Source organism: Ahaetulla prasina, chromosome 4 (assembly GCF_028640845.1).
Source record: "Ahaetulla prasina isolate Xishuangbanna chromosome 4, ASM2864084v1, whole genome shotgun sequence".
In the NCBI taxonomy this organism is placed as follows: domain Eukaryota; kingdom Metazoa; phylum Chordata; class Lepidosauria; order Squamata; family Colubridae; genus Ahaetulla; species Ahaetulla prasina.
The window spans coordinates 43,999,127-44,018,322 of record NC_080542.1 but is presented as its reverse complement, the minus strand read 5'-3'; the positions used below and the strand labels follow the sequence as shown (position 1 = coordinate 44,018,322).

Sequence of the window (19,196 nt, the reverse complement as noted above, 5' to 3'; positions counted from 1 at the left end):
TAAAACAGTTCTAGAGAAGCAAGAGCAACATTTCCCTTCCCTCTCCTCCATCCCCTCTGCTCTTCTTTCCTGCCTGTGCAGATGAGTGGGGAAATAATGGTGGCAACTCACAAATCAAATTGTATTGCCAATGAAGTAATTTATGTCATTTGCACAATGATATGACATATGAGCCTGCAGGTAGCTTATGTCCTTGGAACTTCTCCAACTGAAGTTACCTGGGGGTCTTTTGCCATCATTTTGAGGCAGCAAAATAGTTTTCTCCAGTTTGGGTTCTCTATATGTATTGGATTTCAGTTTATGGAATTTCAACCTCCTACAGTGGCTACTAATGTCCAGCACTCTGGGAGAATACCAAATTGGGGAAGCAGCAATGAATGTGTGCAAAATATAGCGTAAGCCATAATAATACAGATAGGTCTAGACTTACAACCAGAGGTGGGTTTCAGCAGGTTCTGACCAGTTCTGGAGAACCAGTAGTGGAAGTTTTGAGTAGTTCGGAGTGGCCCCGCCCCCATATATTTTCTGCCTCCCAAGCCCCAGCTAATCGGGAGGAAATGGGGATTTTGCAGTAATCTTCCCCTGAATTGGGGTGGGAATGGAGATTTTACAGTATCCTTCCCTTGCCACGCTCACCAAGCCACACCCACAGAACCGGTAGTAAAAAAATATGAAACCCACCATTGCTTACAACCATTTGTTTTAATGAATGCTTGAAGTTACAGTGGCACTGACAAAAAATTACTTGCCACTGGTCCCACACTTATGACTGTCATAGCATTCCCACAGTCACATGATGAAAATTCGACCCCTTGGCAACCAGCTTGCATTTTTAATTGTGCAGCATTCCAGGAACGTGCTGTCTTTATTTGTGATTTTCCCAGCCAGATTCCAGCAAGCAAAGTCAATGGGGGAAGCCGGATTCACTTAGCAACCATGTGATTCACTTAATGTCCATGGCCAAAAAAGGTCATAAAATCATGACTGATTTAACAGCCATTTTTGTGTAGCAATGGAAACCTGGCCTCCATTGCGGTTGTAACCAAGATGATGCTTGGTTATGCTACCTAGCATAACTGAAGAAAGTTATTCCAAACTTAACTGAAGAAAGAAAAGAACCCCATCTTGGAACTCCCTCAATGTCCCTTCCCCACTTATTTTCCACGACAGCCATTGAGGGGTCCTTAGCGCTGAGCTTGGTTGTTTTCTTGCAGAAGATTCATTACCCAAACTTAGTAACATCATTAGTGCTAATAAAGATGTTACCTAGTTTGGGTAATGAAATAGCTGCAAGAAGATAACCAAGCTCAGAGAGAACCAGGGACCCCTCATTTGAACCCTGAGCTACAAATATTCTCCTTTATTGTATGATAGCCCTTTCCCACTAAAGAATCATTCCACAAGCAAGAAATCAAGCCTGGACAAAGATTACTGAGTGCTCAGAGAACTAAGTCTACACTTGATGGGGAGAATATATCAAGTTACTACTATGATTTCTCTCCTCCTTATCAGGATTTGCAAAAAAATAGGTGCACGTAGGGGCATTTATTTTCCAACAATGGGGAAAGGAAAGATCTGCATTTTGCTGTTGGTGGCTTGGTATTTAGAATACATATGAAACACCCCTAAGCCAAAGGGTGTTTTTTAAAAGGCTGCCTGTGCTTCAAGTGCAATATAGGCCTCCTTAACTGGAGAGCTGGACGAAAAAGAGAGCAAGGCTGCACCCCCATTTTATCTGTACGTTTATAAGTAAGCTATCCCAGTAATTTTCTCCATTTCAAAGTAACTACCAGTCGGTCAAGCAAGGAAAGGATGCTGACATGATTACAGAACCAGTGTAAAATACATATCGTTTTTGATATTGTGCAGGTATGTGCATTTCAGGTTTTATTTGCTTCCTTTAAGGCTCATGTGTGCAGACAAGACAGTCCAGTTAAAAAAAATTATCTCTCTTCTCACAATTGTCACAATGAGTGCCAGTTAATCTGAGTTCCTAGTTTCTACACATGCCCTTTAAGGAAGCTTTATCAGTCTGATTCCTGATGCTCCTACCTTACCATTATCACAGATAGAAACCTTTTAGGTATCGCCCATAGGCCTGTATGTTCCTTCACATTTGCCTGCATTCCAAAGCTTATCCTGCTATAATAAATCTTAAATAAATATCATACCTTCTTTCTGTTGACTAGCTAACTAGGTAACTACTAGACAGTTAGTAAGTTGACCAAGTGAATTTCCTGCAGATCAGAATAGGCATGTTGCTCAGAGTAAGGGAGTTGCTATCAGATTTAACAACTGATTAAGCATTTTTCTGCTGAAATGGCTGCTATTTATTTGTGTGTGTGTGTGTGTGTGTGTGTGTGTATGTGTGTGTGTAGATATATATACATATATTTAACAGTAATTTGTACTGTAACTCATATCCAAGATATGAGATGACATTTTACAAATGAACAGTAAAAGAAAACCAGTTATCAAAAATAAATCAAGAAATTTGGAATAGCTTTTCTTCAGGATTATTAAATGTGTTTGCAAAATATGCCCCAACTCATTAAGCATGAAGCACCAGTAGATGATTTAATATTGTGTTACTTAATGGCTGTCAGTCCAAGGGCAATCATGGTTTGCTGGGCAGCAACCATTTCTGCTGGTATTTGCATGTATATGCTGGTATATCAAGTTCAGAGCTGATGGCATGATTTGTATGCCACACTATGCCACCATAGTGTGGCATACACTACATTCCTTATTTATACCTTCATTTACTCTTTGGGCTTCATCACTGGAAATCATGTTTTATAGAATAATCTCTAAAGTTTGGGCTATGGGTGGCTATGGCTCTCCAGCCATTAAGTGTGACAATACCTGATTCACAGAAACAGGGCAGCAGCTTGAAAAGCTTTTGATTAGCTGTCTGGTTATGGTACTCAGCCAGGGCTGATCCCATTGCCACCACTCTTCCTTGCTCTGAAGAAATGCAGGGAGGTGAGAAAAGCAGATCCTAGCCCTGATCTGAACTGTGATGGCCTTGCTTCAGTGATGGGTTTCTACTGATTGGCTCCAGTTCGAGCAAACAGGTAGTGGTGGTGGTGGTGGGAGCCTCTGCCCAGCCACCCAGACGTCATCACCGATGCTCTGCGCATGCGCAGAAGCGCCGTGCGTGAGCGTGCTCACAGTTCCAAACCAGCCACAAAGGTAAGTGGAACCCACTACTGCCTTGCTCTTCCAGCACCTCCAGCCAGAGCAGTTCCTGGTCCTCTGATTTGGGGTCTTTGGAAAGAGGATTTGGAAAGCAAGGCAAGAAAACTCTGCCCATTATGTAAGTGACTTCTAGCTCTCCTGTCATCAAACAGAATTAGCCAGAGAATTAAGAAAGCTACTCTGAGAGAAACTGAGTTCTGAAGGTGAAAATATTTAGTCATTGAGATTTCTGGAACCTAATCCTTTTTCTCTTCTAATGAATCTCATTACTGTATAGAAGAGCCTTTGTTGGAATCTTGTTTTCTGTTACCAAGAGCTCCACTGTGCTGCTTCTCCTGCTGCCTTCTTAATATAGGCTGTCAGAAAACCTAAATCTCTTCTGAGCCTTTGCAGTTACCTCTGTGGCCGCAGCAAAAACCAATCAGCCTGCCTGCTCGCTCATCTGCCTTCTGCCCAGTGCCTAAGTATTCTCCTTCCTTGGTGTCAAAGTTCACAAATGTGCCACTGCTGTGAGTGATGTAAGGGTGTCCAAGATCACTGTGGCTGCCATCATTACTCCCAGCCTTGCTCTTGTGGGACTGATCACGACAAGTACAGATTATTGTACTTTCCAAACTCTTTCCTGTTCACTCACCTGCTCCTTTCCTGATTTCTAGAGGCTTTTTATTTAATAACTCTATCATCTGCAATTTTTCCTCCTTCTTTTAGCCTTCTTTTCTTTCTATCACAAATCCTTACATCTGCCAAATGTTCTGGTTGTACTAGGCATAGTTTTTTTTCCCTTCTAAGGAAATGCATTGGGGGTGGGGAGTCAGGTGAAGGCCCACACAGGGATCTATAAGCTCAGAGCAGGATAATAGTCTGAAACCATTAGACTCTGGTAGAAATAAGGTTGGGAGATTTTTCACTGTTCCTAGATAGTCTCCATGCAAGAGCCATCTACTACCTACTCAACTGTAGCATCAATACAATCCCTTCATCACTGTGCAGTTGTCACCATGCTGCTTCGCTGTTGCACACACGTGGCCCTTGGGTTATTCTTGGTGTAGCCCTTGCAATGATTTCATTCTGAGACCTTGGGTTTATGGCTTAGCATAATAAGCAATCTGTCTCTTTTTTAAAAAAAAAGAAGAAAAAAAAGAAAAATACGAACAAAATTATGTCTTGCCCCTAGCTTTTGGCTGAGTTAACCATGATTTATTGATCAAAACCACAACTGGATGACAGAGTCGATCTTATAGTTTGCAAACCACAAAAGACGGTGTCACAGAACTTGAACATGAATTGGCTACATTGTGGCTATGTATAAAGTATAGTCTTTGCATTCGGTAAACATGGTCCAAAGCATATAGCTTATATGATGGATGAACCAGGTCACTGTCTCCAAGACAGTTATTAAAGAGATAATGGCCTGTCTTTTTCCTAAAGTGTGTTACAGCAGTTACTAACACATTGTTCAAGAGAATAAAAGGTTCCTGTGAGAACTTAAGAATTTCTTCTTTAGTAGAAACTCTTGCATGACTCACTGTTCTGGCCTTGGTTACTTCAATCAGTCTCTGTTCTGAGTGGTAGCTTCTGTCCTCATCTCTGAATCTGCTGGTGTGATCCAATCAATCACCCTTGTTGCTGAAGTTGCAGCAGCAAAATAGCTTAGCTTTAGAAAAAGCTCTTCGACTTAAACAGTGACTGATGTAGGAAATTGTATTGAGGGCTGGAAATTTGTAAGGAAGTGTCCCTCTTTTGTTAAAAAAAAAAGTTTGAAAACCCCCACAGAATATTATCTGTAAGATGAAGGTTCCCCAGTTCTTGTTCTTTTTTTTTGCTTGAAAAAACAGTTTTTCCCCACCAGAGTGGGTGCACATTGTAATGGTACATGGGAACGACCTTGGAGGAAGAATGGCAGCCTAAACAGTAGTCTGACTCACATACGGTTTATACATATATACCAATGCCATAATCACAAGGGTATCTTCAGTGCATTCTGCGTGGTATATCTTTAGAACAATGATGTCACCGAGTTGTTAACTAAGAAAAGTTTGTAGGAACTGCCTGTGTGGATTTATCTGTCTTTGATATAACAGTCATCAATATATCTTTGAATATATTCTTTAAGTCCTGTGGTGAGCAAAGCTTTTTGCCCATGAGATTTTTATCACAGGTGGCAGGCAAAACAGGAACAGGGACCGGTTCTTTTTGCCAGCATCAAGCTGGTTCATATATCACACTAAACCTTAGCTTGTCTAGTCATATTTTATTGAACAAGTCTGGTTTGTGCGTTACATTCAATCACAACCACAGCTTTCAAATCACAGAGATTTCAAATAAAGCTCACACTGCGGCTTACTGTGATTTATAAATCCAGCCAGTATGATTGCTATGCAAGTGCTTATGTGAAACTGATAGAGCCGAAGTGGATATCAATGAGAGTATATTCTTTCTTCCAGGGCTAATCGGAACCTTCCCAGTCTGGCCTCCATTTTTGCCTTGCTTGGTCTTTTCTTTTTCTGGGGTGCTGCTTGGTGCAAGGAGGGATATATTACTCAGTGTTACTCCCTATGGCCCATTTTCCCTTTCCAATTAATTAAGGCTTAGCTCAATTGCAGGCAGGGAGCCAGCTTGGCAAACATGCTAGATTGCAGTCTGTGATGAGCACTGTTGGATGAATGGTGTTGAGCTGTGGCCAGCATCTCTGCCTGAAGCTTTGTGTAGTTCCTGAGGAAGATCCTGGATCCCTCCCAGAACTGTGGAAAAAAGAGATTGTTATTCGAGCATATTGGTATGTCTCTAGTCGATCCCTCTGCAAGTGTCAGAGGAGCCTCTAGTACACTGCAGTTGGGCCTTTAAGTTCAAGGCTGCATAGTTTTTATTAATTGGCAGAAAATGTACTCACGACATTTTTTTACTTAATCCTTTGCAATCACATATAGGTCTGTGTTTTATAAATGTACTTCTAGACGGCTTTCACAAGCTCATTTAAGAAGAATTAATAATATCATACATTTTGTAGCTCATTTTGTAGATTATTATTTTTAATTTTCATAGTTCTCAGCTTTGCAATTTACAAACAAAAAAGTGCTTACGTTTACACAGAGCAAAGAAGAAATAGCTAAAATATAGTCTATGCTCTGATACTGAAAAACTTTGCTTCACGGTACATTAAACATTCCAGTATTCTAAGAAACTCGAGTTTTTAACATGGCCATCCTCATCATACATCTCTGTGGATGCTGCAGAATGTGGGGTCTCTTATCTTTGGAAAATTATTTTGGTTCATCATATGTGCGGGGTGTGTGTGTGTGTGTGTGTGTGTGTGTGTGTGTATGTGTGTGTAATGGATCAATCCAGAAGCTTGTGAAGCAGCCTTCCAAATCTGTAGGTGATATATGTAATAATTTCTCTCTCCTGAACTTGCTAGATGCACTTTTTCATTCTCAAATTATTTGTGGATGCGTAGAGTTATGCTTTCCGCAATCAATCCCTTCCTGATACAGTTCCCAGAATTAAGATGAAAGAGCTCTGTTTGGTTGGGCAGAAGGCCCTCTAAATAGTCTAGAATTTATTTTAGACAGTGGCATTTAAAAGGCTCAGAAGCCTGCACTGGAGGACAATACAGGTACTCTTCGATTTACAACCATAGTTGGACTGGACTACCTCTGCTAAGTGAGGTGGCGGTTAAGTGAGTCATCCTACAACCATTCCCAATTTTATGAGCTTTTTGCTGCAGTTGTGAAGCAAATCACATGACTGTAAAGCAAATCTGACCTTGCTTGTTGGAACCCCTGTCCCCCGCCCCCGGGGAAGATCGCAAATGATGATCATGTGACCCCAGGATGCTGCAAATGTCCACTCGCTCCAGTGAAGTAGGCCTACTTCGTATCTAGTCTGCCAAAGAATTTTGGCTGGCAGGGATCCAGGAGAAGAACCTATTTTGCTCTGGTCCTTGCCCTCTCAAATACTTTCCATCTGGAAATGAAGTTGGCCCCCACATTCCTGACCTTCTAGAAGAGTGGCTGGTTTGGGGCCCCAATAGTGGCATGCTGGGAGTGACTGACAGAGTAAAGAGAAGATCCTCACCTGCATATCGCCTATTCTCTTGGTTTTTACTTTCTTATGTAAACTTAATTTTAATTGTTTTGCATTATCTTTACTACCTTTTTATCATTTTGTAAGTCACCTAGAGTCACTGCAACAGTGAGATGGGCGGCACATAAATTTAATAAATAAAAAAATAACATGAATACATGTCAGTCTACGAGCATCCAAATCACAAGCATGTGACCATGGGAATACTGCAATGGAAATTAAACATGAGCATTAGTCATAAGTCACCTGTTTTTAGCACAATCGTAGTTGCCGTTTCTACCCTCAAGTCACTTCCATTCCCCTTTTAAATGTCCAAATTGTCAGCCATTCCTTGACGGTGAGGTCCACATTTTAAATATGCACTAAAGTGTTTTTTTAAAAAAATACCCAGTCTTAATGGTCCCAAATCTGTCTGCAATTCCTTCAGTTATGCTGGCTGAGAATTCCTGAGTTTTGCTATGTGATTCTCAAGGGCCCAACTCAATTTTCCTGAGTTTGTCCTGTAACTTGTCTTTACCCAGGATGCACGGTCTGAAACCATTGGTCTTTTGTAGGGATAAAACACCTGCTAAACTCTTGGACATTTTGAAGGAGATTCAAAAAGGGTGAAAAACAGATATGTGCCACAAATAATTAGGGTATGGCGGGGTGGGGAATGAGGGTGTAAAGGGGTAGAAAATTTCCCCGGCAGCCTGTTGTGATTTACTTAGCACATTGATTAATCGCCTTCGAGCATTCTGCTCCTAATGCAGAAACTAGGGTCCCTTTTAATGCTTTATAGAGGAATGTCAGCCTTGGATTATAACCTTGTTGCTTGGAAATGCCTAATACAGAGGTAGCTAATGAACTACGGCTTGTTTTCTCTCTCTTCGTGGTCATTTCGTGGTCATACAGTTTTGATTGTCTGGGAACCTGGCTGTGAGGATCCTTTTTCTCTTTTGATGTCTGGCTGATGCAAGGGATTAACATTCTGGCCTCCTTTCTCTCCCTGCCCCCAAGACACTGAACTGAATCCAATAGGATTTTTTTTTTTCCTGAAAGAGCTGCAGTAAATTTGGCAAGAAGGCAGGGAGTTCACACACTTCTACAGTGTGCTATAGTGTAGGGGAGAGGAAGACAGAATGGGGACAAATCCCTGTGTTTTGCTTTTGTAATAGGGAGCAGGTTCCACTCAGAGTTTAACAGGTGTCCTGAAAGTATTGCTGGGAGGATATGCGTGGAGTGTATCTCTTGTGTTGAGAACTTTCCTTTTTCCCTCTTTGTTCACTGGAGATATTTAAGAAAAGATCGGTCAGCTCTTTGTCTGGAATGGAATAGGTCTGTGATGGCGAATCTATGGCACAAGTGCCGGGAAGTGACACTCAGACCCATCTCTCCGGGCAGCTGTTGCTGTTCTGGGTTCCAGCATGCACATGCGTGCCGGCCAGCTGCTCTTTGTGTGTGCATGCACATCAGAAACAGGAAGACCAGGTGACCGGTGTGCTTGCGCTCGCACATGTGGGCCAGGGAGCTTCTCTTCCAGTTTCTGGTGCTCCCACAGACACATGTACTCCTGTTTTGGCGCTTGGTGCCAAAAAGGTTCGCCAACACTGCTATAGGTTCTCCCGGGCAGGAGGTTGGATTAGAAGACCTCTCAGCTCCCTTCCGACTCTGTTATTCTGTCATTCTGTAGAGCCAGATAATGGCTTAAAGAACAGAGTATTTTGCTTGCGTTGAATTTCAGTTTCAGACGAATCCCATAAAATTTACTTGTAGGAGGTTTAGGAATTCTAACCCAACCATTTGCGAAATTTGCATGTTGAAAAGGGTTGGTATATATGATAGTACCTTTAAAAAATCAATATAGCAGGCATTTTTATTAGGGAAAACCTGATTAAGTAATTTGGCACTGTAATGTATGTTCCTTAAACAACCATATCTGGGTTGCAGAAATCCAAATAACCAATAAATGGCAATAACTATTTCCAGAAATAAAAACGATAGTAATAATAATAGTAATATAAAAATATCATTAATAATTATAATTAATTGAGAGAAAAGAAAAACAATAAAAAACTCAAAGACAGACTCAATGAATCACCAAGTCTTTTTCTGCTATCAGTTTTCTATCTTTCTATGTTTCAGACATCTCCTGACAAAATAGATTTTTGAAGTACAGTATAATAGCTCAGTTCTTTCAATTATTATGTATTTTCTCAGAATTTTAAAGAGAGGAGTGGACAACCTTAAGAGCCTAGGGTTCTTGCGAGACCATCTGGTTGTTTTTGGAGGGGAGAGTCAACTATGACCATCATCCCTAGAAATATGTGAGTCCCCTGATCATGTAAAAATTGTGTTCCCTGCTTAAAGAGGAGATAGAAACAGTTTGCTGCTTCTTTTTGTAACATAAATCCATTAGTTACGAATGGATCTTCATTTTCAAATGAATTTCCTCTCTCTCTCTCTCTCTTCTCCTTCAAGAGCCAAATCTGCTAGGTGCTGAAAGGAAGCAAGATGCAGAGACAGAGAATGCTTTCAACACCTAATGTTGTGGAAGTGAAATGCTGGTTCATGTTAATTGAAAAGTTTAAGGGATGGATGCTTATAAAGCTTTGGGCACTAATGTTATTTGTACACTAAAATGATTTGTTCTTTCTTGGCTAAACATCAAACAAAATGTGATGTAGGAGGCAAGGTGCATTTCTCAATGTTCTTAATTTCTTTTACTTATTTGCATGCAATTACGAAGGACTTTGAAATTAAGATGTAGCAGAGGGAAGACATTTTATTCTCCCAATCCTTTTTCTGGGGACTGTTTCCTTTGCCACAATTTTTCTCTCCTATTATTCTCCCCAGTTACTTTTTTCCTGTAATAGCAGAAAATTTCCAACAAGCTGTTTTCCCCACCAAAACTCTGCTCCTCCCAGCTGTTTTCCTTTCATCAAAAGGCATAGTGTAGCTTATTTTCCTCTGCTGCTGTTCTGATCAAAGCAGAATTATTCCAGAATTGCTTTAAAATAAAGCAGTCACTTCCCCTGCCAAATCTGTAAAAAAATATATTTGATGCATCTCATGTTAGATCTATATTGGCTTTTAGATTAACAGTTCAAATCTATGTTAGGCCTTTTAGCTACACAGTCTCTAAATAGTGTTACATTTGTCACCCAAGCATAATTAATTAATTACTTCTTTTGTATTTTTTCATTCCTCCTTCATTACTTTATAACTAACTCAAGGTAGCAAACATACCCAATACTCCTTCCTCTTCCTATTTTCACCATCACAATAACCCTGTGAGTTGTGTTGGGTGAAAGAGAGTGACTGGCTGAAAGTCACCCAGCTGGCTTTCATGTCTAGGCAGGACTAGAACTCATAGTCTGTTGGTTTCTAGGCCAGCATCTTATCCATTACACCAAACTGGCTCTCCTATGCAGAATATTTATTAAGGGATCTTCCTCACAACCAGTTCAATGTGGTTTCCTCCCATTCTTAAATCACAAGAAAAATTATTTCACAAAAACTGCTGCCACCGGTTACTATTGACCTTAGCCATAAGGTGGGTAGTACTAGTGCCCTCCCACAAAGTAATGAAGGCAGTGGTGGGTTGCTATCGGTTCGCCCTGGATCGGGCAAACAGGTAATGGCAGCGGGAGACTCTGCCCACCCGACCGGACGTCTCTGTGCATGCGCAGAAGCATCACATGCATGTGTGAGCGCCCACGCACAAACCAGTAGCAGCCGAAATTGAAACCCACTACTGGTTGCAGGGCAGTAATTATTATCAGTCATTATTTCGTCTCCTATTTATTTATTTATTTATTTAAATACTTTAATTTTTTAATGGTTGCACACCCTTTTCAATCAGATGATGATCTGCCAGGACAGGTCCCCAAAAAACATTGAAGTGTCTTCATGCTGCAAAAAGCAGGAAATGCAAATGAGCCCTGAAAGTGAATTCATTCTCAAAATGTGAATCCATATGTAACAGAAGTAGCGCTACTTGCATGCAAGAGGAAGACATGGATGAGGAGGAGAGGGAAGGGTAAAACATACTGTGTTGCAGAAGGACAAAAAATATTTGGTTTGGGGGAAAGGCCCAGGAGCCCAGACAAAGGCAGAAGAGCAAGCTGATTCTTTAGGGAAAAAAAAATAAAATGGGGGGAGTGCATTGCAACATTTTGGTACCTATTCCACTTGACTTGTTCAAAATGCTAAAATTGATAATATTGAAGTAAATAGTAATAGCAGATCTTGTTTAATAGGTCTAAAATTGAGAGGTCATAGAAATATGAGCTACATGCCATCCTTACATTCTGGCATACATTTTAAGGAAAGACTGTCTTTTTCGTATTTAGAAATGTTTATCTTCCCATTTGGACTGAGCTGGGTGGAGTGCTGTGGTGCCATAAAGAAATATTGCAGGTACATGGATAAATGTTGAAACTCTGGGGTGTATTCAGAGTGTATGATTTTCGAAAATACGGTATATTCATTCTGATACTTGCTTCAGGACTATTTCTGACATCACCTTCCTTGGTCTATTTGTGGAAAAAAGATAAAATCGTGCTTCTTTGTAAGTTTAAGTCAGTCTTGTGCAGCTTTAGAAGACAACAGAGCAGTAAGAAAAGGAGCCAGGGGAACGGAATGAATTTTATAAAATTACAAATAACATGGAGAGAGTATAAAACCTGATAAGCTTGCTTCATTTTAATCATGATTGCGTCTCTCTATGTGGGTAGTTAGGCATCTCGTGTGAACACATGTATGGTTTGGTTCCTCACTATATTAGGCAATCCCATAAAATATATTAATTAAACTTCTCAGTAATATGTTTTCTTTAGATCAATCAGCATATGACAGAATTCAGTCCCATTAAGTTACATTGGGGCTGCAAAATAAATATGGCTGTAATTAGCGAAAATTAGTATTTATATGGTTGTTTTTCTTAAAAGAAATAGAAACTACTTCAAATTGCAGATGAGAGTGGATTTAACTATTTCCCACCCAATTGGATTCCCCATTCTAGGTGCTCCAGATAGTCCTCGACTTATCACCAGTTGCCTAGCAACTGTTCAAAGTTACATTGGACTCCAAAAGAGCTACTTACAACCTAGTTTCAAAGTTCTGATGCATGCTCCCCTCCAGTGGTCACATGACTGCATTCTGGCAATCAAACTGCATTTCTGGGTATTTGCAGTGTTCCATAATCCAATTGACTGCAATTTATTGCAACTGCCCCATAGCGAACAATGGTTCACTTAATAACCTTGATGTTTGCTTTACCACCCTCATAGTTGCTTAACAAACTCTGCAAAAAAAGTCATTAGATCAGTCACGACTTATGGCCATGACTTACAATTAAATTGTGGGCTCATTTATGGTTATAAGTCAAGGACTGCCTGTATTTGCTTTGGAAAGAAATCAGCTCCTGGCCCTGCAGATCCTTTGTACTTGATGCAAATAGCATTCGCATGGAGTGTATGCATCAGAATTATAAATTTAGTGTTGACAAAGGACATATTATCTTCTCTTTGTTGCACTTTTCTAAGCCAGATCATCTCATCCCATTCCAAGACTGTTTTATACTTCAAAGAAGCCCACAAGTCTTATTTGTACTACTATTATTTCACCATTTAGGCACCAAAAAGTTTTTTTAAAATGCATGGAATGGAGAATACAGAATAACACACATACTGGTTTAGCATCTCTGCCCTAATTCCCAGTAAAAGGGAAAACAGGTAGGGAGTGAAGAAAATGGCACAAGAAATATTAACGCCATGATGAGATTGATAAAAAGGTGAATTTCTAATTTTTTAGGGGCTTAAAATACAGATGTCAGTGTTCATCCATGGTGCAGAACTCATAAGCTGCTATGTATGTGTGCATATTGTCAAGCAACAAGGAAAAATGTTTTTGAACTCAGTTTCTGATAGCCTATGGCACAGCCTTCCTCAGCATAGTGACTAGAAAAATCCAGAATGCCTCAATTTAGGTTGTAATTCTAGACAAAGACCATATGAATTGAAGGACCATGGCTGAAGTACTGTATTAGTTTTATTTACTGCTAGATTTATTTAGTGCCCATGCCTCAGCATATATACTCCTGGGATGGTCCACAATAGAATAAAAATAATTTTAAAAACCCAAAATTCATCCTGCATAAAATTATTAGCAAAACAAAGTAAACAGCAGATGAAACACAGCTGAGAGGTGATAAAGGTGATTAATATGTTGGTTTACAAGGTTAAAACCCTGGAAAGCTCATTTACATTAAATGCCTCAGGAAGTGTCAGGAAGCCTACCCAAAGGTGATGGTAGGTCCAGGAGGATTCCTAAGACTTGGTGCTCAACTTCAGAGGCACCTTCTTTGCTTGATACCTGCTTCTCCTGAGCCAAGAAATGTCTTTGCATCTCCCTTCTCTGCTCTGATGCTCTTCCGATGGATGGGATTTGTCTTCCTGTAATGGAATTTGGTCTTGCACAGAAGATAGAGGAAAGCTGTTTTGGTTCTGATACACTGGGGGTCACACTTCTCACTCATTTAACAGATGCAGTGTAATATATCTTCCTAATATGCTAAGCTTTGATCTGAATTCTGTTTTTGTCTGTTTTTCTAAGAAAGGTAAAGTGGGCCATTATTCTTCATTCATTAAACAGTAATGAAGTGAAAGAGCAGCCTCGGTGAGCAAGGAGAATAAGTGCCTTTTTTTTTTTTAGAGAATTAGGATTATATTTGGGGTTTCACCTGTACTTTTGACTTATGACCTTTTATTTTTCATGGGGAATAAGTGGAAGCTAGGGTTTTCTTCTTTTTGTACCTTAAGTCATATTGACTCTGGGCAACTGCCTGCAGTAGCCCCTAAAGATTTTTTTGACAAGTTATTTCAGAAGTGATTTGCCATTGGCTCCTTCCTAGACCTGAGAGAAGGTGAGTGACCGAAGATTAGCCAGCTTTGTCTCTAAGGCAGGATTAGAACTCATGATTTCCTGGTTTTCTAGCCTACTGCCTTAATTTTTTTTAAAAAAAATATTTTATTTATTTGTCAAGAACGTATTAGGTAATATATGTAAGTATACGCATGGATTGAATACATAAAATAGATAAAAATACTGGTGCTGCTTGTAGATAGTTTTAGATTAAAACTTTGGGGGTCTTAGACAATCTTAGATTAAAATCACTACACCAAAGTGTGTCTCTGTCTGTCTCTCTCTCTCTCTGTGTGTGTGTCTCTGTCTCTGTCTCTTGAAGTTAAATTAAAGGTTTTTATCCAATAAAATAGCAAAACTATTCTCTATACGTGCTCAGAGACACTTCTTTTTTTAAAAAAAGTAATAATAGTACAAACCATTAGAATATGCCCAATTATTATGGCATGAGGTAGTTAACTCCCATCCCAGAGCCTTTTATATCAGGTGTCCAACGACGGCAACTTTAAGATCTCTGGACTTCAACTCTCAGCTCCACCACCAATTGCGGAATTCTGGGAGTTGAAGTCTGAAAGTCTTGAAAGTTGCAAAGGTTGGATACCCCTGGTTTGGATGTATGATCTGCAACTCTCAGCAATAGCCATGCTAACTGGGGAATTTTTTAAAATTTGATTTATTAATTTATTTACATCAAAGATATAATTTCACTATGTTATGTGTTCTCAGTTTATATATAGGTTTACATATCTCCTAATTCCATTTATATCAAGTATATACCATATTATTAGATTTATATTAGATTAGATTTAGATAGTAAATTAAATTTGACATAGATATTAAAAACCAGAGACGTGGAACAAAGTCCACTGGTTTTTTTTTTAATTCAATAAAAATTTCTGGAAAAAAGATATAATTTCAAAAGATACATTGCTAAATGAATGTTCTATAAGTAATGTGCAATATAATATTAACAAAAAATTAACCAAGTTCCTTACCATTGGTAGTGCCTTGTATCCTGTGCTGGGCTGCATTGTAATCTCTTTTTTTCTTCCCATTTTTTGTCTTTTCTTAGATATCCTCCTAGATGATATTGTCCTTACCCACTCACTGTTTTTGCCCACGGAGCAGTTTCTACATCAGCTGTACCAACAATATCCTTCCTGCAGACTTTTGGAGAAGTCCCTTTAAGAGGAGAAGGGTTGGGGGAAAAATCCATTTCACTTTTCATGTTTTCATATTCTTGGATCTTCTTGTATTTTGTTATTCTACAGGGCGTTGTTGCATAAGTGGTTAATTTCCTGTGAATTTGAATTATAATTTTCATTTTAAAAGCATATTTCTAGTCATTATGAATTGAAAATATGTGAGCAGCACCCAGTGAAATATCTAGAGTCATTAAATGTGGAACTATTGCCCATAGCTGTATGATTTTTGTATCCCTTGACCTTGGCAAACATTGCTAGAAGCTGCCAAAGAAATGATGCTAAATGAGTTACATAAAAGAGTTATTAGCATTTTAAAAAGGCAGTTGATCTCTAGGAAGCTTATTGAAAAATCTTTTTTAAAAATGGCCTTTAAAAATTGGAATAATACTTTGTAAGGGACAATTGACCTTTTAAAAGTTTATTCTGCTAGCAAATCACTAAAAAGTTATATCATACAGTATTACTGTCCTCCTTTTTTTTAATTGGCTGTTGCTTAAGGAGAGCAGGAAAATTCTAATACAATGATGTTGTGCCACCTTTTCTTTTAATTCCGCTTGATTCGTAAAATCTGGGATGCACATCTCCTTTTAGCCCTCTCTGCAGCTTATCCTTAAGAGACTGCTATCATCATAAACAATTCAATTGTGCTTGTATTTAGATATAGCTTTCACTCTATTCAACAAGGTTTTCTTCTTAGGAAACTAGTGAGGGAATGTCACTTTAATCTTTAGAAGACAATATTTGTAGCTGTAGGTTGAAACGAGGTGCTCCCTGAGCTTGGTTGTTTTACCTGCAGACATTTCATTACCTAGTTGGATAACATCTTCAGTATTTTTATCTTCAGTGTTTGAAATAAAATATTCAAGCCTTTCCAGAAGTATCCTGAAACTATTCCACTCACACTATTCCCATTTATCAGAGACATTTCTGGACATGGAATGCTCACAACACAATTCTGATGAACTTAACAGTAACAGAGTTGGAAGGAACTTTGGAGGAGGTCATCTAATCCAACATGGAGAAGACCTATACTAGGGATTCTAACATTTTAAACTGAAATTGGGAGTTTTAAATTCAAAATGTTCAGAACGTTAAACCTTTTGTATGTCTTTACAGTTTTGTGATTATTTGGAATATATACAGTATAAACTGACACATGAAATTAAGATCAACAGGATACTTAACGCAAAATTCCTTTGGTTTTTCTCATTACCATCTGGATTCAGATTAATTCCACTTCATTCCCAGACCTGTCATTTGGAATACTGTCTCTCTTCTAATTATTCGTTCTTTCCTGAAACTTCATGCTGTGGGTTTACCTTAACCTACCTTTGCTACCTTCATGATGGCATCAGCAATCCCATCTCCGCCATGCTGGAAAGAAGATGAGGCTGTGCACCGGAAACGAGCAGTTTTGATCATTTTACTGCACTTTCTTGAAACATTCAAGGGGATTCTGCAAGAAGAAGAAAAGGCTGGCAAAGTCATCAAGGTATTACAGAGCTTTTCTTGCCCTGCTTTCATGAGAATGAACTAATTAAGAAATGAATATGGCTGGATTACAAGATCCCAATCGTTTTTCTAAACATTATTTCATATGTCTAAGGAAACAAGTCTTCGTGGCTAGCTAAATATCGTTGGGCAGTAGTTGTTACGCCTTTGTTTGTTATTTTGGCCCAAGCAACTTTCTGTTCACTTTCAGGATCTGTATTTGCTGATCATGAAAGATGCATCCCTGTACCAGAAACTGGAAGATGAAATCCTGAAGTTACATCAACTTGTGGACACAGTGGAACTCAAGTAAGTTAAAATGGCAACACGGATGGGAGAGTTTTGGTTCCCATTTGGACTTAATCCAAGTCAGTCAGAGTAACGGTGGTTATAGAAGCCTTTTCATATTATTTTTTATTCTGAATGCAGTTAAACTCTCCTGGGTTCTAACCTCGTATTTGGGGATCAGATGGAAACTATGTCTGTAACCTTTGCAGAGTTATATCTTGTATGCTAGTTACCATCTTATCTCAATCTAAAAGCTCTTATTACCTTTTTACCTTGTCTAGACTATTGCTATGCATGTTTATTTTTATTTATTTATTTATTTTGTCATAACAGTATATATAAGCATAAGCATGAAGTAACTATATAATATATAAGCATATATATGAGTATAAGTATGTAATAACTATATACATTGGATATAATGAAAGGAAACAGTAGGACAGGAATGGTGGGCACGTTTGTGCTCTTGGGCACGCCCCTTACAGACCTCTTAGGAATGGGGTGAGGTCAACAGTAGACAGTTTTTGGTTAAAGCTTTGGGGATTTTGAGTAGATACCACAGTGTCAGGTAGTGTGTTCCAAGCATTAATAACTCTGTTACTGAAGTCATATTTTCTGCAATCAAGATTGAAGCGGTTAATATTAAGTTTAAATCTATTGTTTGCTCTTGTATTGTTGTGATTGAAGCTGAAGTAATCCTCAATAGGAAGAACATTGCAATAGATGATTCTATAAGTTAAACATAGGTCCTGTCGAAAGCGGTGTTACATGAGATTGCCCATGAAAATCACTTGGAAACCAACTGGTCCAAAATGGAAAGGCTTGAATGATGAGGGTGCTGCTAGGGATTTACATGTAAAACCTCTACTGTAGGAGCTTCACAGACTACCTGCTATTATGGGTGGTTGTCATTTTTAAAGCTGTCCTGATTGGGTAATTACCTATTTCAGGAGCATCTTACTCCCAGGAAGGAGATTAAACATTGCCATTTCTAACTGGGAATCAATTATTTCTCAGTTTGCATGATTTAATTTCAATAACCATAGATTCAGATCTTGAAGCTGCTGTTGAATCTATTGGAAAACGGGACATAGATGCATGTTGCATTGGCTGAATTTGCATAACATGGATGCTTTGTAGCTTAGTGAATTGTGTCAGTCACACCTATTTTGGAGGATGTAGTTACTGCCTCTTCTGTCTTCTAAATCTTGCCATCTGGCTACAGAGTGACTGAAGAAACCCAACCACCCAGCAAGCAGGTCAAGCCTTTATTCAGACATTTTCGGCGCATAGATTCATGTCTTCAAACTCGGGTTGCTTTCCGTGGATCTGATGAAAGTAAGTAATGAAGAGTATGCTTGACAGTGGGGTGGAAGGGAAAATAAAATTAAAGTTTTGTTTATAGGAACGGAATGAAGATAGTGATACAATTTCATTCTACCCATTGGCAAAAATTCACAAATGCACATAAAGTCCTTGAATAAATTAGACAGGATTTGCCGTTCAATTTTTCCAGACCAGAATGTCCACTTGGAATGTTTGGAATGTGGTTTGGCGTTCTCTCAAAATTATTGTTATGGCTGAATTTGTGCATTTCCAATTAGGACTGTCTCCCAAGAAAAATGTCACGATGACATTTGCTTTCTTTTCTGGCTTCTCTATTGCAGCCTTTTCAAAATTCAGAAAATAAGAGATTAGAGAAATGGAGTCAAGTTAGTTCAAGGTGCAGTTTGTCAATCTTGCTGGTTGAGGAATTCTCAGAGTTGAAACCGACACATCTCAAAGTTGCCAAGTTTGGAAAACACTGCATTAATGCCCTTTTTCACTGGCTCCAGTTCTTCTGTCTTTGCAGGAAAAAGGTGTACCAGATGAAGCAGAAACACGTTTTTCTTCATACTACAGCATAAGAATTTGGCATGATAATATAGGAATAACTGAATTAAAAATTAAGTCCGGATGTTCATATGATTTAAAAATTAAAAATAATCTCAGTAATCATTCAGCAGCATTGAGTTAGATTTG

General features: G+C 39.0%; 1 protein-coding gene across 3 annotated transcripts in view; it reads left to right on the top strand.

Annotated features, from left to right (window-relative positions):
* The window catches only part of RAPGEFL1 (Rap guanine nucleotide exchange factor like 1), a 76,177-nt gene that overhangs the window by 16,739 nt on the left and 40,242 nt on the right, over window positions 1-19,196 (top strand). For all 3 annotated transcript variants that reach the window (XM_058181058.1, XM_058181059.1, XM_058181056.1), the window contains exons 2-5: window positions 15,263-15,341; window positions 16,734-16,887; window positions 17,098-17,195; window positions 18,400-18,512. In XM_058181058.1, coding sequence (XP_058037041.1) covers window positions 15,263-15,341; window positions 16,734-16,887; window positions 17,098-17,195; window positions 18,400-18,512 — 444 coding nt within the window. The remainder of the gene's footprint in view (window positions 1-15,262; window positions 15,342-16,733; window positions 16,888-17,097; window positions 17,196-18,399; window positions 18,513-19,196) is intronic.